The sequence below is a fragment of the Triplophysa rosa genome, linkage group LG1 (assembly GCF_024868665.1).
Source record: "Triplophysa rosa linkage group LG1, Trosa_1v2, whole genome shotgun sequence".
In the NCBI taxonomy this organism is placed as follows: Eukaryota; Metazoa; Chordata; class Actinopteri; order Cypriniformes; family Nemacheilidae; genus Triplophysa; species Triplophysa rosa.
Window position 1 is genome coordinate 16,815,414 of NC_079890.1, and position 21,414 is coordinate 16,836,827.

Here is a 21,414-nt window from a genome sequence, read left to right on the forward strand (position 1 = left end):
GCGTCATTTTTTTTTCAATAGGCCTTTTTGTAGTTCAGCAAATAAGTTTGCTGTTGTATTTCAAATGTAATGTCTGTCAACAGGAACACTTAGGGCCCGTTTCAGAAAGGAGGTTTAGTGAAAACTCTGAGTATATTAACCCTGAAATGAGGGAAACTCTGGGTTTTCCATTTCAGAATGTGAGGTATGTCAAACCTGAGAAAGCGGGGTAACTCAAGCCCATTTCTAAAGGAGAGGTATCTTATACNTTCTGTATTGCAGACCACAGCCATGCATCGATGGAGGGCAGCAAGTGATTTTCTCCACAGGAATTCACAAACTCAAAATACCTATGTTTTGCGTCGTTTTTTTTTCAATAGGCCTTTTTGTAGTTCAGCAAATAAGTTTGCTGTTGTATTTCAAATGTAATGTCTGTCAACAGGAACACTTAATCATGTATGTTCAGTCTATATGAGAAGTGATTGTTATGAATTAAAAGCTATGTCTTGGTTTATTTGTGTGGTTTACTTTTTGCGACTTAAAATATTCCAGATAATATTTTTTGGTAACAACCCCAATGTGCAATTATTTATAACTAGTTCCACAGGTTTTTCTAGTTAAAATTCCCAAATAATAAGAATTAATTGAAGCAATGGATAAAACGTGGGGTAAATACTTAAATTTTAATTGACAGAATCTTTGCTGTATGTTTTCAAATATTAAACAAATTAAAAAACTTTAGTTGAATGAACTATAAAACTAGTTGAGCAAGCATAATTTTAAATATTTGAGTCAAGTTTGGGCCAACTAAAAAAATAACAAGTAACACTTTGGGGACAGAAATTGAGTGAACGTAAAATTTCTGTGGAACTAGTAACTAAATAATAATTAGTTGAAACAACTTGATCTTTTTTACAGTGTGGGACTAGGCCTAAACCCTGTCTGGAAAACCGCCCCTACATTCTGAACATGAGTGTACTGGAACCCATACTTCTGTACATATGGGTGATCTTTGAGACCAAAATGCTTTAAAATGAACCGAAACCTATGATATCTGCTTGCTGACGGTCATATTGCACAAATATGCTGGAATGAGCATAGAAAAATACAATGGTGTTAAAACCATTGAGTTTAGGGAAAATCTTTGGTACAGTAGGTAAAATTTAACCCACTACACATAAATAGTTTACGATGCAGGTCTGTATAAATGCCAGTAATATGTTTACGGTATAAAACTATTTGAGTGACTAGTAATTTGGCAAACCTTATTCTGGATGACCCTACCCCAGTACATTTGTATAAGGTTGCCTTTTATAACTACATAGACATACCATACCGTAACTTGGGAACAGATGCGAGTAAAGAGTCTAAAGTATTAATATTGTTCAATCAAATTGAGTTTTACAGAACTGTTTGCATCTTTTGAACAACGATACATTCAGGATGGTTTAAGTTTACGAAGCGTACAGTCCATGGTTTTTAAGAGTTACAGTGCTTTATATACATTTGGTTTTACTAGAACATGAAAGGCAATAACATGGTAAAACGGTCATTAGCAGCAAGTAATTCCCCACTAAAACCATCAATTCGGACAAGAAATTGAAAAATAAAAGAACAGCAGGTGACTAAAGAGAAGCACCTTAGCGTACATATAAAATCTATTCATTTCAAAATCAAAAAGCCTGTTCCCAAATACAATGGCTACTTCATCTCTTCAAGTGAAATAAGATCACCTTAAATATCCAAGACTGATGAACAAACCATGTCAGAAATAAATCGTAGAATGCTATAAATACAATAAATAGTTTTGATCAGTGCTCACAGGGACAGTTCAGTATTTAGCGCCCTGGAGAAAAGTTTAGTGGCCGACGTCTGCTCTTCAGAACACGGCCGCACGCTGGACTTCTGGTGAGCTCATGGGGAGTCAACCGCAGCCATGGCACACCTCTTTCCTTTATTCTCTGAATTCCACGTTTTCCTCCGATTCCCCGCCTTAAATTTGTCCTTTAACTTCAAATGAGTCTGCTGAGGTTCATAAAGTCTGGTCCCCACATTACGGCACGAGAGGTTAGACCTTGGTCACGTAGTTGTTTGGGAATAAGCCTTGTTTGCCTCTCAGTCTCCCTATCCACCATCCAGAGGCATCTAGACATAAATATACAAACATGCATACATTTAAAGCATTAATTCATTTTCACAGTACAAAATAAAATATTCAGACAAACCCATTTCCTTTGTATGCTGCCTTGCTTACCTTCCTTTACAATGTCAATGATGTCATCTGCATTAAAGCTGAGCTCATCCGTGTCCTGGGCATCGTATGCATAAAGAGCTTTACACTGAGGGACCTGGGGCTTGGGTTTGGGGGCGGGTTTGGGACGGCCGCCTCCTGGAGGAGGCCTGTTGGTGGACTGCCTGTGAGCCCTTGGAGAAAAGCACAGAGGATTTTAACAGAACTAGAGGAATATTGTACATACTATAATTGCACCAATGCCAAGCATGCTTTATAAGCTACACGTGGAATGAATTGTGAAGTCAACTATGGTATTCAGAAACCATATAGCTAAAGTCTCAAATTGTGATAGCTGCTGTGAAAGGGTTAGCCGAGTTTGCGATGTTAGTGTATGTGTTCCCCACAAGGTGGCGACAGCAGTTTATTCACAGTGGTCTGCCTGGATTAATCTCTATATTAATGCCTGATGTTTAATTCAGTTGAGCCACCACCTCATCCCAAGCAATTGGTTGAATGATTTTTTCAGCTGTTGTGATGAAGGCTTTTTGTTCCACCCTTCAGCCTTCATGATGCTGTCTGAACAGACTCCCATCATGATAACAGCAGAGAAAAATGCATAAAAATGCCCAATCCAAATTCCTGAACCGTTTGTCCAGAAAAGGCCTGGCTCCCTCACTAGTTAGCATAACTACAATCCAAATGAAGTACAGTAAGATTAACTGTTAACAGATTGACCATTAAATGTTTTAAATGTAAGTAAATGGAGACCTAAACACACAAAGTTGGATTTGGCGTTGGGCATCTTTGCTGTCAATCTACCTCTAGGAAAATGAACCACAACCACTGCCACCTAACAGAAACTACACACATGCTCAGACTCACATTCCTCCATTTCCAGACGGTTGTCGATTTCTGCTACGGTAAAGAAATACATGCATGTTACACTCAAAACCAGCTCACGGTTTCATCCGTGTGAATTAATCCTCGTCTTGCATCAAGACAATGTTTATAAATGCTCACCGGTAATTTCAAAAGTATAGTTGTGCGCATCTCACCCTGCGGCACCTGGATCTGGTACTTTCAGGATATCCAGGTTAGGTTGCTGGGGTGCATGTCTGTTGCTCCTGTCTTTGAGTTGACTGACATTAGTGGGTAGGAACGGGCGGGTCGTGTTTCCTGACGGTGGTCTTTGATTGTTGTGATGTTGAGTGTTTCTTTGATTGGCAGCGTGATTCTTCAGTCCACCATTCTGGTGAGTGACTGTTGGAAAATCACACTTGTTTGCTTAACATCTTTTGATCAGACTAACGCACTGTAGAGACAGGTTAGATGTGTTGATGCTAGTCTCCACAAAGTATTAGATAAGAATAGCTGTACCTGGAGGGCCGGGTGCGACACGTGCCGGGGTGTGGTGGTGCGCCCTGGACACGTTGTTGGTGCGACTCTGAGTGAAGCCCTTCTTAGTTGGACCTGAATGAGGTTTGTTAGTTGTTATATGATTAACTTCCCGCGTTAAGTTTTATACCATAATCAGGTATGTAAAAGGGATACTTCACCCAAAAATTCTGTATACATTTCTTTGTTCTTGTTATTTGGAAGAATGCTTATAACCAGACAGATCTTGCCCCCAAAAGTGGCCCAGATCTGGGCCACTTTTGACTACCATTGTATTTTTTCCTACTATGGGAGTCAATGGGGGGCAAGATCTGTCTGGTTACAAGCATTCTTCCAAATATCGTTCTCTGTGTTCATCAGAACAAAGAAATTTATAAAGATTTGGGACAACTCGAAGATGAGTAAATGATGACAGAATTTTCATTTTTGGGGGAAGTATCCCTTTAAATCATGCATAGAGATATTGTAAATCATTTTGTAAACAACAGGTTTGAGTCAGTACTCACGTGAGTTCTTGGGCAGACCCGGTCCAATGCTGACCTGCAGCATTTTGTTTGAAGGTCGCAGCACAGCCACATCCCCCTGGCCTTGAATGAACTGCACCTGTCGGGATCCTCCTGCATTCCAGGGTCCCCATCCTTCTTTCTTTAGTTTGAGTTCCAGCCTGGAGGAGGAACAGGTTAATAAATCAGTCATTTACTTTCATATCTAACACAAGATTAATCGATTCTGATTCTTATCAATTCCCAGTTTCTATTCCAATGTGGTTAAAAATGTTAAGCGACAGTCCACCCATAAATGAAAATTCTGTCTCACCTTCAAGTTGTTCCAAACCTGTATACATTTAATTGTTCTGATAAACACAGAGAAAGATATTTGGCCAAACTATTCTTGGACCACATTGACTACCAAAGCAGGAAAAATGACAATGGTAGTCAAAAGTGCCCCTGAACCGTTTGCTTTCCTACATTCTTCAAAATATCTTCTTTTGTATTCATCAGAACAAAGAAATGTATAGAGATTTGGAACAACTCGAGGGTGAGTGAATGAATACAGAATTTTCATTTAGAGGTGAACTGTCCCTTTAAGCACAGTCTCATAACTTCAAAATGAATGCTTATGTAGCTACATGACAGACATTTTAACTTACGTGTTCCCAAATTTGAGAGGTAGTTTTTTCTGTGTTCTCTCTTCATATCTGCGTGTCAGTAAACTGATAAACTCGGTCTTAAATACACACTCCAGCAGGCTGTCATACTCCTCTTCATGCAGGAGCAGGAAGTCATCTTGCATTGTGCTGTTTAAAAGAGGAACATCAATGTATCAAAAATAAAAAATTTGTTTGACCATTGAACAGTCTCTCATCTCAGACTACACGAGTCACATTAGGGTCTTTGATTTCTACAGACACCGCAAGTGATATGTGAGAGCTGTTAGCGTTTCCATGACTGGGACACATGCAGAGACATCCTGCTTCGCTCTATAAACTTAAGTCTTTTATAATGAGTTTTTTACAAGGTGAACTCTCCCTTCCCAGCAACACCTGCTTCACATTATCGACAACCCCCCACTTGCAAAACAGAAATCGAGGATGAATTTAAGGTTGTGGGGGGTGGTGGCATGGTTAATTTAGGTCACTTCCTCTTTTGGCCTTATTAGTAAGATGATGATTATTTTGGTTACTATACGAAAGTGATTGGATGTTTTATCACTTTGTTGTAAACCATTTAAAGAAGCAGGATTTATATATCACAGACAACCTTCACTCAACATGTCTTGGAAACACAGAGCCAATGAGGGGTTTAACATACAGACTGGACCTTTGATGTCTCTAGTACGTCTGTAATACTGCAGATGGCCGTGCAAGGCATTTTTACACACAGGAGGGGGGATAAACGCACAGGTTTCCTGCTCTTATTCACATGATTCCAAATCACTTTAAATTCCAAAGTTTTGCACTTGCTGCTGCATTAAATGAACCATGTTTGACGTTTCCGTGCTTTGCAAACTAATACACCCAAACAAAAGCGTGTCGTACCTGAGAGAAACAGCCAAAATCTTCTCAACATCGATTTTACGCTTCAGGACCTCTTTCACCTGTCCCTTCTCAGGGCCCTGTTTCACTTTTTCTCTTCCAATCAGGTAGACAGATTTAGGGGTGAGGATCAGGTCTCTCTTAATGCTCTGAATAACAGATGACGATAGAGTTAGACATCCATACATGAATACAAATCGTGCGTGTCATGTTCCTATTGCCTAGACGGCAACATTTGACATAATTGCCAAAGAGAAAGTAGCCTACTGGTTGCCGTGCGAAAGATATACAAAGGAAATAACTCACCTTAAACCGTCTGTCGAATTTGTTGACGGTGTCGGCAAAATCGATTTTCTCCCTTTTGCCCAAGAACTGCCTGAGTTCGGGCTGGTCATCCATACCTATGTAATCCCCCACAAAGTTTCTGTTCAGACTGTGTCTTCTTCTCTCCTTCCTGTTCAGCAGCAGATCAGAGGCTAGGAAGAGACAGAATCTATTTTTAGTGCTTTTTACAAAGTACCTAAATTCTTAAAGGGACAGCACCCCCTCCAAAAATGAATATTCTGTCATCATTAACTCACCCTTAGGTTGTTTCAAATCTGTATACATTTTATTGTTTTGTTGAACACACAAAAAAAGACATTTAGAAAAACGTAGGAAGCCAAACCATTCTAGGGCACCATTGACTATCATAGTATTTATTTTTTCTACTGTGGAAGACAATGGTGCCCCAGAACTGTTCGGTTACAAACATTCTTCCAAATATCTTCTTTTGTGTTCAGTGGAACAATAAAATGTATACAGGTTTGAAACAACTCGAGATTGACTAAATTATGACAAAATATTTATTTTTTGGATCAGCTACATCTCTTACAATAAGAAAAGACACATGGTGGTATCATGGTACCAGGATGGTATTTGGGTACAACCAGTGTTGGGTAAGTTACTCTGAAAAAGTAATGAATTACTAGTTACTAATTACATATTCAATAGTGTAATTAGATTACTGTACAAATGACTCTCTCCAAAAAGTATTTAATTACTTATTACTAATTACTTTCTATATCCTAAATCAACCTTGATTAGTTAAGTGATTCAAGGATAGACATGAAACGGCTCTTTTAATTCATTCAAATAAATAATATAAACTACATAAAGTACTCTTATTTACTGACCAAAGTATTACAAATGTGAGAATTATACATTAAAGCATTCGTTTTAAAGTTAGACTTTGAATTTTGATGTTAATTCCACTATTGCACACACATATATTACACAAAGTATTTAGTTTAATTACTTCAGAAGTAACTGTAATTAAATTACAGAAAAATAAGAGTAATCCCTTACTTTACTTTTTCAAGTGAAAAGTAATTAAATTACAGTAACTAATTACTTAGTAACTAGTTACACCCAACACTGGGTACAAGACATTTTTAATGTTAGATAAATATCAAGAAACACGTAAACCCACTAAATAAATATGTTGTTTAACCTAACTAAGGTCAATACCTTATTTACATTGTACACCAAAGCATTTTACAGAAAACCATTTTATTACGATGGCACATGTCAAAAGTCATGGTATTACTATAGTAACATCATAAAGAATAGATCACAACCCAATGTACCTCTGTTAGTGGTCTTTCCGAGTCATCTGTCAATACTCTGTGACCATGAAAACTCATACAGGTTTTTTTTTCATCGTGTGTGTGTAATATTATTTTTATCTGTGATAACAATAATTCAACCTAATGCGGCAGCTGACGTCAAAATGCAAACATATAAAGGGAAAAACCATTGAATTCCCCCTTCTGATTCTTCTGATAACATTGGTTGTCCTTTTTCTCATAATGTGCTTGTCTTTGCACACTTTAGCTTCACTCCAACAAGTCAGAAGAAAGCAGAACTCACCTTCTTCTCTCATTTGAACGTATTTCTTGCGGGCACAATGTTTTCGCCAAGCCGTCTGAATGGTTCTGGCATAACCGTCGAATTTGCGCTCTCTCGTCTCCTCCAGGAGGAAAAGCTTTAGGGCCACACAACACAATAAACACATGTTAGATAGACAACACTGTAAGTTGCTAAACTCTAATGTGACAGCAAACACTGCAGTCTATAGTACACGCATAGAAATAGAATCTGAATAGAAAATGACTATTTAAAAAAAACTTTCCAACTGATTTTAACCCCATGGAAGAGTAAGGGTCCATTATGGCACATCAATATTTCAACCTGCCCTGCCTGTCACTCTTTGTATTTTCTCTCTTTTCTTTCAGATTTTTCATTTCTCAGCATGCCGCTAAGCAAATAAAGTGTCCTTACTGTATCATGACCCATAATGCTTTGAACACAGTGACTGGTATCATTAGAGCAGTGATCTGCATTCTGCTTCCTGTATGCTCTCAGAACACACTGCCACAGTTCTGCTGTTCTCTAGACTAAACATCAGATCCTATCATTAAGACAAAGGCCTGGCACAGACTCTCTCACGCACGCACGCACGCACGCACGCACGCCCACGCGCACGCACGACGCAACGCTTATTGAGGGCACTGCACGCACGCACATGGCCGCACACAACCTCACAACAGCACACAACACACAGCATCTAGTGTCGCACACATCGCACGCATGACACACATTTATTATGACCAACACACCCATACCACCCACATTTGGCACAGGACCATAGATATTATGGAAAAACAATGACATCCCTTCTTACACTCTGTCTCTCATCCCACACACGAACAAACTCACACACAAACACGTGCGCGCACATAAACGCCCCATTGACATGCTATTCTCTGATATTGGATAACTGTCCCAGAAATCTCCCACCCCACCCAAAATGAAATAGAATTACTATTACAAATGATCGCTCATTACAATTGCATACATTTTTCTTAATATTCAGAGATCAAATATAACCTGCACATCTCTTGGCAGTTTACCTCACATGACTGTTAAAGTATCTTGTGCAAACAGTGTGTAAGAGGTCTTCATTAGCTCTCTCCAGGATCAGAGAGTTTATTTTGGCAGAGCATCTCCTAAATGAACACTCTCTCCTACTAAAGAAATTCCTTTAGTCAAGAACTAATTACTTGGTGTCAGCACCTTATCTCATAAGGAGTCAGGAGTCTTGTTTTGAGAAGCTAAGCAGTTCAAAACTGGTTCCTCCCATATTTAATATTACACACGCGCACACACACACACACACACAGGGAAGGCCAAGTTTTAACAGCTACATGCCAAAATCACACATCTTTAGATAATCTGGTGCATTCATGCTGAGCCACAGAGCCTTATTCTGTATCTGTGTGTGTGCATGTGTACATCTAAATGTCAGCAGTGAGATCACAGTTCAACCATAAGCAGTGCTTTCATAAGCAACCTGAAAAAAACCCCACACGCAGTGGAAAAAGCAAAAGTGTCTTGGACATAACAGGAGCTGCTTTAGCACCACAGCACTGCAGTTGTGTATCAGCTCCAGAGTAATGTTGACCTAACAGTGCTGACGTGGGATTGACCCAGAGTTCCTCCTCTCTCCCTGCTGACTGCCCGCTATTCATGGCTGCTCTGAGCTTAGCTGTGTGTCTGCGAGACAAAGACACACTCTTACGTTTCCTTTCTGACGCAAGACCAAAGCATGGAAGTGCATTCAATGCTTTGCTGACAATAGGGATAAATTGTTACTTGTGTATTATTTTGACAAAGGATGAAGCATGCAGTGTTAATGTCACATATTAAGACAATGATCTAAAGTGCTTATTTTGAATCTGGCTTATGTGTACTGATGGATTTCTGTTGGCTGTATAGGCAGTACAAGTACATAAAGTAACATTTCAATTGAATTTGAAGGAAGTGATGTGGGAGTTAGTAGGTCTTTCGTCAGATCTTACCGACTCAGGGGCTTTAATGAAGATTTTGGTGTGTCCGAGCTGATACTGGTCCTGGTCCATGTGTACGGAGCGCAGGACGTGCTGCACACCCTGCTTCTCGTCGCCACGCCAAGTCGGCCATGACTCCTTTGTGAGAATGGCGTACCTTAAAACAGAATCAACTTCATTAAGTTCATTATATTGATGATTAATGAGAACAGATACACACCACGCGTCCACACCTGTCCAGAGACATGTAAGCCATCACCTAATCAAATGAAAATGAAAGATAAAGTAATTCATAAAAACTGAAGATCAAATTGTGTGAAAAACTCAAATCTGTAAAAGCATATCCTCTAAAATATATAATATGGGGTTAAAATTGTATTCATAACATACAAAATACCTCCTTGATAGTCAATGGTTGATAATGGAGCATTGTGTAAATATGTGGTGTGTGTGTTGCGCATGTGTGTAAGATAAACACTGACAGGGTGGAGTTAAAAATGAAATCCTTACTCCTTATACAGTATGTACACACCAAAGATTGATATGATTCAACCTACCCAAAACTGGTCATTCTTTCATCATCTAATCACCCTCATGTCATTTCAAACCTGTATGACTTTCTTTCCTCTGCAGAAGACAAAAGTAAATATTTTGAATAATGTTGGTTACTGAAAAACATCGACCCCCATTGACTTCCATTGTATGGACACAAAACCACTGAGACATTTCTCTTTTTCTCATTTCGCATATCTTCTTTTGTGTTCCACTGAAGAAAGAGTCAAACACAGGTTTAGAATGGCATGAGGGTGAGTAATTGGTACCTGATTTATTTGTTATTTTTTGGGTGAACTATCCCTTTAAGCTCAGTCTCTCTGTGTCTGTTAGCCCAACCTGAACATTTCATTAGAGCTCTTCTTGGCACGCTTATCCAAGCAATGACGCCCATCCACCAAACACCAAAATAAAGAACACCCAGTCAGATTTAGATCCTAATGCCAACTATTTTCCCCAAAACAAAAGAGCAACCAAAATTTATTTATATAAAAGTGACTCCTCCTGAAGCTATTTCCTGTTGTGTCTTCTATCTTTCCCTTCTCTCGTTCCTGTTTGACTTTACCTGTTCAAGAACTTGCGAAAGATTCTTCTGTAAGCATAGCCAGCACGTCTAACTCTTATATTCTCCTTCAGACCCAGATACTCCACATGATGCTTTACTCTGGAAAGAGAGAGAGACAGAAGGAAGGAAGTTTAATGCTCATGGCAACAAATCAAAAAGCCCATTAAATTCTCCTGAGTGTGTGACAAATTCATTGCCAAATAAGGCATTTCTGGTAGTTCCCCATGTGAGACCCCATCAGGCTGTCCATGTGAAATATATATAAATAAATAAGAATCTCATTGGCACACATCCTGAGAATGAAGCGTGAGTGCTATACTGCCCAACATGAACAATGCTCACAAACCATCATAACAGGAAGACATTAGAGGCCGGACAATACAACACACCGGATCACAACATTTCATACCACGTCTCATTCCAAAAACACCATGGCCGAGGAGGAAAAAGGGCAGGAGAAGTAAACAAAAAAGGTGAAAGAACTGTCAGGATGCTAAGAAATAAAACATGAATCCTTCACAACTCTCAGTTTATTGCATGTGCTGCTTCGAAGATTCATTCTGATTCATAACACAAGACAGTTTTATAAAGCGTGCGAATGTGATCAAATGATGACTGCAGCCTCTCACCTGCTCTCTTCCCAGTCTCTGGGCTTCTTTGTCTCATTGGGTTTAATACAGCGGATGTAGTGAGGTGTACACTTCACCAGAGTACTCACCAGATCATTGGCTTGTTTCTGCCATTAATAAAACAAAGACAGGGTGTGAAACAACTACAACAAATCTATGATATCTTTTAATAAGACTGAAAAGACATCATTACAGCATTAACTTAATGACACTCAGCCAGGACAATCAGAAATGTCAATGTAAATTGTGGTGTAGATCTTAAGTTAGTACAAGGACATACTGTAAAAACTGTCATTTACAAAACTACACGGTTTTATTTTACAGAAGTTTCACAGAATTTTAAAATACAGTAAAAATGTCAAATTACAGAAAAAGCCTGATGTAAAATAACATGAGAAACGTGTCATTTCATGGTACAATTTTTTATTTATTTTGCATTGTTCTAGCTCCCCTGCTGCCGGAATATTAGTTTTTTTAGTAGTAGTTAATATTAAATACTGAAGTTAATATTAAATACTTGTGGAAAGTTGATATGACCTGCATTGTGACATTCTAATGTCCATAAGAAACATGTATGAAATCAGTATTTTTCGTATTCCTTTCTAATTAATGAAGGATTCTGCTTGAAAGAACTGAATCTTTTATGACAAACTTTGGCTGAGGCAACTTTTCAGGTGCTACAGTATGTAACGCCATCGGAGGTAAAGTCACATGACTATTTTGATGCGCATTGGTGATTTTATTCAGTAAATGTCTGTCCATCATGGTTTATGTGCATTTCTTCCTATGGAGTAATTTTTTATGCTTGAGCGCGTACATTTGTTATGTGCATTTTCTGAATTTATGCACATCTTTGTTTCCAGTCAGCATTCTTCATGCGATATTCCATAATGCAGGGCTTGAAATTAAAGCTTGTCCGGGACAAGTAAATGTTTTGTATGGGCAAGTGAGAGAGAAACTTGAAAAAAAAAACAGTGCGACATACATGTAGAATAATAAGAATATATGCATTAGACTGAGCTGCGTGTTTGTGTGACAATAATCAATGGCGCACCGCACTGAGTCCATGTAACTACATGCGGAGCTGAATCCTGTTATTTAAATGTCATCTGGCTGTTCTGCGTGTCTGAGTGAATTATGGTCGGGTGATGGTCGAGGATTTATCTGCGTCTGCACTGTATGAGGATATGAACACATGAACTTCATCTCCAGAGTTGCTCTGAGAGTAGTGTGATGGGTCGTTCTTGAACGATTCGTTCATTTTGAACGAATCTTTAATGTGACTCGGAAGAACGAGTCGTCTAGGGAGTGATTCGTTCAGTCGCGTCATGCGCATTGCGCAACATTCTATGGGTCCTGTACTGGAATTCAAGAAGAACGAACGATTCAAACCCGAAGACTCGAGAGGTGAACTAATCAATTCTCTTTCCGGCTCGACTGCATTGGTTTAGCTTACGACGCTGTCACGTGATGAACGAAGGAGTCAAACCCGAAGACTCGAGAGGTGAACTAATCAATTCTCTTTCCGGCTCGACTGCATTGGTTTAGCTTACGACGCTGTCACGTGATGAACGAACGATTCAAACCCGAAGACTCGAGAGGTGAACTAATCAATTCTCTTTCCGGCTCTGACTGCATTGGTTTAGCTTACGACGCTGTCACGTGATGAACGAAGATCAAACCCGAAGACTCGAGAGGTGAACTAATCAATTCTCTTTCCGGCTCAGACTGCATTGGTTTAGCTTACGACGCTGTCACGTGATGAACGAACGATTCAAACCCGAAGACTCGAGAGGTGAACTAATCAATTCTCTTTCCGGCTCTGACTGCATTGGTTTAGCTTACGACGCTGTCACGTGATGAACGAAGGAGTCAAACCCGAGGACTTGTCAGATAAGAGGTGTGGTGAGCTAATAATAGACTAAAGACCCAGGTAAACAATGAATTAATCTTTTCTGTTTCTTATAGCATTATAGTTTTGTATTGTTTGTAATGTGATCAACGTTTGCATAATGAACGAAATGAACGATATGACTCGAAAAAAGATTCGTTCATTTTGCTGAACCAGACTCAAAGATCCGAGTCAGTAAAATGATCCGAACTTCCCATCACTATCTGAGAGTTTATTTTACGAGCGTTTTAGTGTTTGAGTGAAGCTATCTGCAAACAAGCGTCTTCCCAAAGACCCGTCAAAATAAAAGTCCCGTTAAATTGAACACTCAGACAAAAACTACTATAGTGTACTATTGAAAATTGAAGTGCCCTTGTAGTAAATTGATAAACACTGTATACTATAGTAAAGTTCAAAAACAATATAGTAAGAATTTCACTGCAGTTTACTATAGTAAATACTATAGTATCCTACAGTAATTTATGTGGACAAATATACCACTGTTGTGTAGTAAAAAGGGAAAAACACAGAACTTAGAAATAGTAAAACAAATTTAGTTAATCTAAAAATGATATGGCCCTAATTTATCCATCTGTATGTAACATTAATGTCTTTTGTCAGTCATCTGCCTATTCATGTTGAACTACACTTGCACATTTCTGCCTGTGCTACCAAACTTTAAACCTCTCTAGCACCAGTGCTATGTGCAAAAAAAGTTAATTTACAGCCTTAACACTAATAATAATTACTGCTTGCCATTGTTTTATATCAGTCACGGAGAGTAGGCCTATAACCAAATTCAGGCGGTCAAAGCGGACACTAGTTAAAATGCTTAGAAGCAAACTTGACCAATCTAAATCCGAAACAATTATATTGATTATATTATATTATAATTCAAATGAAATATCATTTTTTTTTATCTTTGGACAATTTGGTAATTTTTGTAAGGACAACCACATGACAATGCTTAATGTCAAGCCCTGCATAATGCACATTAAAATTGGTGGATGGAAACATAGCTATTGTCCTCTCAAATAGACTTAAAGAGATTGTGTAAATGGTGCTTGACTTAAGAGGTCTCAAACTCATGTCCACACCACAAAATATCTGAATATCTGTCAACTTTTTAAGAATAAACTGGTGAAGTTGATTAAAAACGGATGAAGACATACATTTCCCCAGCATTGATGTAAATTTAAATCTAAAGAAATTGACATATTTTGTGTCTACCACCCACATCAACAGAGGTAACCTAGTACTTTCATTTCTGAAATCTGGCAGAAAATTGATCAAAGTTGTGCCCGAACACATGAATCAAACAAACCGATACGTCCCCATTTCATCTCACCTTGATTTTACTTCCAGCAGTGGTGGGTCTGCCTTTTTTATCAGCATTGAGGTTCTCTGGAAACCGGGCACGGATGAAAGGTCTAGTGAAGGGAACCAAAGCAGACGGGAATGATTTGAGAGTGGTGGAATGGGGACAGACAGAGTAAAGAATACAGCAGAAGAAACAGACTGTTACAGACAGGAATGTTTTGAATGTCTCTGTTGCAAACCAGCAGGGTCACTTGAATTCCTGTGAACCACAGTGCACATTGTTTTAGACTTCATCATTACCTGTGCTTTTTAATCTCACACATACTAACTATTTGCCTTTAAACCTCTTTGATTGAATGTTTTATAGTTTGAGCATGTAGCAGAAATGACTGTTAATAATTGAATTCCTTTTTATAGCACTGCAGTATTTTTAATATTCATAAAGTAATTTACCTACATGTGAACATATTGACTAAACCTGAAATCCTTTATGTGATGTGAAGGATAAAAATACAATAAAGAATTGATCATTTCTCAGGATTTACTATTTCTATAGTGTACAAAATACCTGTAATGTATTTATTCATGTTCCATGTATTTATTTATTAAACTTTCACAAACTGTCACAGCATTAGCATGCTTTGTTCTTACACCCAAGAGTTAAAGGTCAGGGGGTGAAACTGCAGGGCTACGTCTGCGCAGATGAACAGAAAGCCTAACTAACAATTAAAACTCAACATATAAGACCTGCTTGATGGTGCAAAGGAAGTTCTCACTGATCTTTGTGTTTGTGTATCTACGCATGACAGCACGTGTCTGAATGCTGTCTGTAATGGGACCCCTAGAAGCCTTCACAAAAGGCCGCACACAATAAGACTACAGGAAGTCGCTAGGAGACCGCGTGCACAGATGGCTTCTGGGGCCCAAAAGAGGCCCGGGAACACTTAAGACTGACGGGTCCTCTTTACATCCCAACTCCCCTGAGAAACAGAGGGCTGTTTGGACTATAATGACATCTCCAGCACAATTCTGTTATGGGCCCTCAGACTTCAGCTGCCTTGAATATGTCGCAGTCTACATATTGATAGAGGTCTATATGAGAAGTCTGTTGCAGGCAGCTTCTTAAAGGGATAGTTCACCCAAAAATGAAAATTCTGTCATGAATTGCTCACCCTCAAGTTGTTTCAAACTTGCATAAATTTCTTTGTTTGGTTGAACAGATATGTGGAAGAATGTTAGCAACTGAGATTTCTGGGACATCACTGACTGCCATTGCCATAGTAGAAAAAAATGGTTGTATCATTTTTTTTGTTCTGTTGAACACAATATGGGATATTTTGAAGAATTTAGGAAAGCAAACCGTTCTGAGGCACTTTTGACTACCATTTTTATTTTTTCTACTATGGTAGTCAATGATGCCCCAGAACCGTCAGTTTCTAACATTCGTCCAAATATCTTTCTTTGTGTTTAACAGAACAAAGAACCTTATACAGGTTTGGAACAACCAAATTCCATTTTTATAAACTGTACTGCATTTGATTTAGCTCAAAATTAGCATAAGGTTATGTTATTTAGGTACACAGATGTGTAGTGTGAATATACAGAGCAGAACATATGGGCTGAATATGACATAATTTCCCGAGTTGTTTTTTAGAAAGTACACTTTAACCACAAACAGTATTTATAGCAACTGGCTCACATACTCTAAAAGCAGTGTTGGGTAAGTTACTCTGAAAAAGTAATGAATTACTAGTTACTAATTACATATTCAATAGTGTAATTAGATTACTGTACAAATGACTCTCTCCAAAAAGTATATAGTTACTTATTACTAATTACATTCTACATCCTAAATCAACCTTGATTAGTTAAGTGATTCAAGGATAGACATGAAATGGCTTATTTAATTCATTCAAATAAATAATATTAAACTGCATAAAGTAGTTTTAACTGACTAAAGTATTACAAATGTGAGAATTATACATTAAAGCAGGGATTTTAAAGTTAGACTTTGAATTTTGATGTCAATTCCACCATTGCACACACATATATTACACAGAGTATTTAGTTTAATTATATCAAAAGAAACTGTAATTAAATTACAGAAAAAATAAGAGTAATCCCTTACTTTACTTTTTCAATAATTAAATTACAGTAACTAATTACTTGGTAACTAGTTACACCCAACACTGTGTAAAAGTCAACTAAGTGCATACACTTCTTCAAATTCAATACATGTATTTAGTCACATCAGCGACGTGGTGCTTTTTGCATAGCAAACAGTAGGAAAACCTAGACATCAGGGTGCAGAGATAAAGTATGGCTTCTGTTATGACAGACACTTACATATCACTGCTCTGCATCAACTCGATCAGGTCAGTGAACAGCACATCCCTGTTACTCTCACAGAAGCCCTCTGCGTCATAAGACACCTGGAGAGAAAATGTGAACATTGTTAGACCACTAATAATAACAAACCCGATTCTTCTCTTTCTCACACTTAAAGGTGAATTCTGTGATTTATGCACCACTTGCTTAACCAAATAGAAGTGCGGCATTCTGAACACGCTCCCATCTTCCATTGGCACACAGGTACATTCTAAAAAATGCTGGGCTATTTTCAAAAATGGTAAAAAAAAAAAAAAAAAAAAAAAATAGGATAAATTAAAAAAAAAAAAAATTAAAATTAAACAAAAAAAAGGATAAAAAAAAACAAAAATTTAAAATAAAAAAAACCAAAAAAAGATGATTTACAACCCACCAATTGGGTTCATGCCTTTTTGACCCAATGCTGGGCTAAAAACAACCTAGCATTTTTTTAAATGTAGTCTCACCCCAAAATGACACATTTGGCTAAGCCCGTGTTGTTCCTCTCAGGATGGTTGAGATGCTCAAACAAATGTCTTATAAGCACCACAAAACCAGAGTGTTTACACTTTTTGAGAAAATCACTTTCTTGCTTTGCAAATTAAGCCGGGATAAAACGTATTTTAACATTGAAGAAAACTTGAATTATGATTACATAGATTATACTGGATTTGGAAATGTGGTGATCTTAAAGATACTGATCTATTATTTAATCAAGGTTATCCATTCGTCTGTAGAACGTGCTCATTATAAATGCAATGGTGCTGCAGGATGTGGATGGCCCTCCCCGCCTCCCCTCACATCACATCGCGCCTCATTGAACACGAGGTATTTGGATGGGTACCACATACTAAACTACCTCCAGGCAACAAAGAGTAAATGAGACCGTATATAAATAAAACAGTAAAACAGGCAAAAAATGAAGGATAAAAGATGTGAGAAATAATAACAACACTTACCATTACACAATAAGAAAAGAGCAAAGGCAGAGATGCTTGAGTAAGAAAGGGGTGCACAAGACAAACCTTGCCAGCGTAATGGTGGATGATGAAGCCCTGGTTCCAGCTGTTAAAGTGCTCGTGGTTGTTGATCTGCATTCGGAGCTTCTGAAGCATAGTCTGATCTGCACCTTCGCCCTTTGCATGCATAGTTGCGCAGACGTCGTCCAGTATACTCATAATGCCTGGAGGATTCTGCCAATGACCACAACCAATCCATCGTCAAATTTAGCAAAAACAAAACATAAGCCACGTTCACACCGGGTTGTTATAGAAATGAATATGATTCATAGGAATGAGGAATTCGCACAAGCAGTGAGTCAAACATGTTTGCATTTGTTTGACACAATACTGGCACTGTGTTGCATCGCAATTTGATGTCTGAAGTAAAACATTACTCCTAATGTGCAGCTACTTAATGCTATATTTGCCTTACTGTAGTTCTCGAGCTGTTTTAATACCATATTTTACAGACGTATTACACACAAATATGAATACGTTTTGATTGCTTGCAGGATATCATAGTCAAACATACACCCATCTGACTGTACAGTAAGAACGTGCTACTGCCTCTCAGTCATGCATTTATCTCTACGTCAACACACGCAGAGTCCAGCCCACAGGGTGTTACTCCCTCTACACAGAACACTGCTTGTAAATCTCTCACACACATGCATTAGCTTTTAGCAGCATGGTTCACAAAGGCAGATAGTGATGGATGGGGACAGATTTTCTTGTTGTGAATTTTATAGCCTTTTGTGTCTAGTCTCTCTGTGAGTGAAGCAAACTGAATTCGATGCCCTTTGAAGTTTATTTTAATGGTGTTTAGAAGAACAGATCAGACATTCAATTTGCACAGTTACAAACTTACAATTTTATTCTCGATGAGGTCACAGACGATCTTGTTGTTGAAGTACTCTATGGGAGTCCATCGGATTCCTTCTTGTACATACTCTTCCTGAAGAGAGGGAAGAATTACACAATAGATATGAACGCTGATCCAGCAGACGTGTATGCACCTTTAGATCTCTCTTAAACGCACATAAAAACAAAAGAAGTAATGAAGTTTTACCTGTTCAGCTTTTAGAGTCAGCTCAATGAAAATCTGCTGCAGTTTTTCATTTACAAAGTTGATACAGAACTGCTCAAATCCATTTTTCTAAACGGCAAATAAAAACACAACGATGGTATTTAGGAGTTAATGCAAATGGAAGCAAACACGATCGTATTGGATGTTATCCGACTTTATCCTTCTATAGGGGGAAAACACAGTATTTAGTAAATGTCCTTCGTAAATAAATCAAAACTTTATTTTTCTGAGTGGATGCAGCAAAATTGCGAAAAAAAATGGCCAGAAACACGCCTACAAATTTCACTCGCTGCTGCCCGCTCTTCAAGTTTGGTATCTATGTAAAGCTTAGAATTTCAGCTTTCGGGTTCATCTCCTCTCCACAATGTCATTACAGCGGTGAGCATTAAAACAAACCTGTTTCTTCTTAGCAACGGCCTGCTACAGCGCTTCTGATGGACAACTTTAAAAGCGATTCGCAAATATTTTTTTGCACCCTCAGATTCCAGAGTTTTTAAATAATTGTACAACGCCAAATATTGTCCGATCCCGATAAATGTATGGAAAGCTTATTTGTGACCCTGGAAAACAAAACCAGTCTTAAGTAGCACGGGAACATTTTTAGTAATCAGCAAAAATACATGGTATGGGTAAAAATTAACGATTTTTCTTTTTGCCAAAAATCATTAGGACATTAAGTAAAGATCATGTTCCATGAAGATATTTTATAAATTTCTACTGTATATGTATAAAAACTTTATTTTTGTGAGTGGATGGCCTGCTACAGTGCCTCAGATTAACAACTTAAAAGGCGATTTTCTCAATATTTAGATTTTTTTGCACCCTCAGATTCCAGCTTTGTAAACCGTTGTTGTTCCGCCAGATAGTGTCCTATCCTAACAAACCATATATCAATAGAAAGCTTATTTCTTCAGCTTTCAGATGATGTAAAAATCTCAATTTCGAAAAATTGACCCTTAAGACTGGTTTTGTCATCCAGGGTCACATTTATTCAGCTTTCAGATGATGTATAAATCTCAATTGACCCTATGACTGTTTTTGTGGTCCAGGGTCACAAATAAGGTGATTACTAACAAAAGAAAACTATTAACTATGTGTCTAATAAGACAATACTCTCACCTGAAATATCTCAAAGCCATATATATCCAACACTCCAATGTTGAGCTCCTGATGGTCTTTAACCATGGCTTTATTGATTGACTACAGAAAACAAGAACATTATGCTCAGTTAAGGGCTTATTTCATCATTACCTTTCAGTTTAACAAAACAATGCAGGTGCAAACGGCTCTTACCTCTACCAAGTAGTCAAAAACCCGAGAGTGCAGAGCTTTGGAGAGAGCGTCACGCGTGAAACACGCCTGTTCCACATTCAGCGTCACATCTATCGACTCTGATTTGCCTCCCCACTTGCCATCCATCTTACGGCTGGTGAGTTTTTCTTTCAGACGGTCCTGATTGATGCCCAACAGAAAAGCAGGAAACGCTAGAACTGTGATAAAGAAAAGGGCAGAAACACAGAAAGAACAGTTTGTTAAAGTTAGAAGCAAAATTTTGTAACTTGTGGGTCATCATTGTGGGTCCATCATTACATTAGACTGTAAATCGTATTATATTGTATTGTCATTGTGTTGAATGTCTGTACTAGAAGCTTACAACACCAAAGAAAATTCCTTGTGTGTGCAAGCACACTTGGCAATAAAGCTCTTCTGATTCTGATTCTGATTCTGATCATTCAAAATGTACAGGGTTGCCGAGAGCAGGGAAAAATCAAAGCTTTGTGCAAATAATTACATGTGCATTAGAAAAATAAACAGGCTTATGCAACATGGAAAAGAAAGGATGTGTGACAAATCAAAAGTTATAAACAAAGACTAAGATTGTTTGTTCACTTTTAAAAATAATAATAAAATAAAGTTAACAGTTATAGTTAAACCTATGTGAAATCTTGGATCTACAACAGAACCAGATGAGAACCTATGGAACACACATTAAATAAGGAAAAGTTCACACCCCCCCCCCCAAAAAACATGTATTTACACTTATGTCATTCAAAACCTGTATACAGTATGTCTTCAGTGTAACACAAAAGAAGATACTTTACGAAATGATCATGTTTTTTGCTCCATACAATGGAAGTGAATGGGGACCGACATCTTTAAAAATATCTTCTTTTGTGTTCAGCAGAAGAAAAAAGGTTTGGAATTACATGAGTGAATGACGAAAGATTTTGGGGTGAACTATCCCTTTAATTGTAAATTCTAAATGTGTAATGGGTACATCATACCAGACCTAAAAATACATGACTCATGTGCATTTCTTCAGTGTATCCACAACAATAGATCTCATCTCAAGTGAGGCACGGGTGGGACACGAGTCATTGACAGCCCTGCTCCTCCCCTCTCTCTTCACTGACTCACCCACCTTAAAATGGGGACTTGCGTAATTCAGCCCTGAAAGTGATGTAGTGTG

The 21,414-nt window shown here is 38.1% G+C and overlaps 1 protein-coding gene across 3 annotated transcripts in view; it reads right to left on the bottom strand.

Annotated features, from left to right (window-relative positions):
• Positions 1 to 417: 417 nt before the first annotated feature.
• myo1ea (myosin IEa) overlaps positions 418 to 21,414 on the bottom strand; it is a 47,220-nt gene continuing 26,223 nt past the window's right edge. The window contains exons 10-29 of one of the 3 annotated variants that reach the window (XM_057341356.1): positions 20,238 to 20,434; positions 20,064 to 20,144; positions 18,927 to 19,013; positions 18,726 to 18,812; positions 17,882 to 18,049; positions 16,836 to 16,921; positions 14,518 to 14,599; positions 11,279 to 11,385; positions 10,650 to 10,748; positions 9,545 to 9,689; positions 7,554 to 7,668; positions 5,949 to 6,118; positions 5,646 to 5,791; positions 4,758 to 4,904; positions 4,114 to 4,271; positions 3,590 to 3,682; positions 3,268 to 3,472; positions 3,095 to 3,124; positions 2,234 to 2,403; positions 418 to 2,124 (exon numbers count right to left, since the gene is read on the bottom strand). In XM_057341356.1, the coding sequence (XP_057197339.1) occupies positions 2,048 to 2,124; positions 2,234 to 2,403; positions 3,095 to 3,124; positions 3,268 to 3,472; positions 3,590 to 3,682; positions 4,114 to 4,271; positions 4,758 to 4,904; positions 5,646 to 5,791; positions 5,949 to 6,118; positions 7,554 to 7,668; positions 9,545 to 9,689; positions 10,650 to 10,748; positions 11,279 to 11,385; positions 14,518 to 14,599; positions 16,836 to 16,921; positions 17,882 to 18,049; positions 18,726 to 18,812; positions 18,927 to 19,013; positions 20,064 to 20,144; positions 20,238 to 20,434 (2,450 nt within the window). In that variant the 3' untranslated portion in view covers positions 418 to 2,047. Of the gene's footprint in view, positions 2,125 to 2,233; positions 2,404 to 3,094; positions 3,128 to 3,267; positions 3,473 to 3,589; positions 3,683 to 4,113; positions 4,272 to 4,757; positions 4,905 to 5,645; positions 5,792 to 5,948; positions 6,119 to 7,553; positions 7,669 to 9,544; positions 9,690 to 10,649; positions 10,749 to 11,278; positions 11,386 to 14,517; positions 14,600 to 16,835; positions 16,922 to 17,881; positions 18,050 to 18,725; positions 18,813 to 18,926; positions 19,014 to 20,063; positions 20,145 to 20,237; positions 20,435 to 21,414 lie in introns of all 3 variants that reach the window. The other 2 variants (XM_057341349.1, XM_057341362.1) reach the window with 2 other exon arrangements.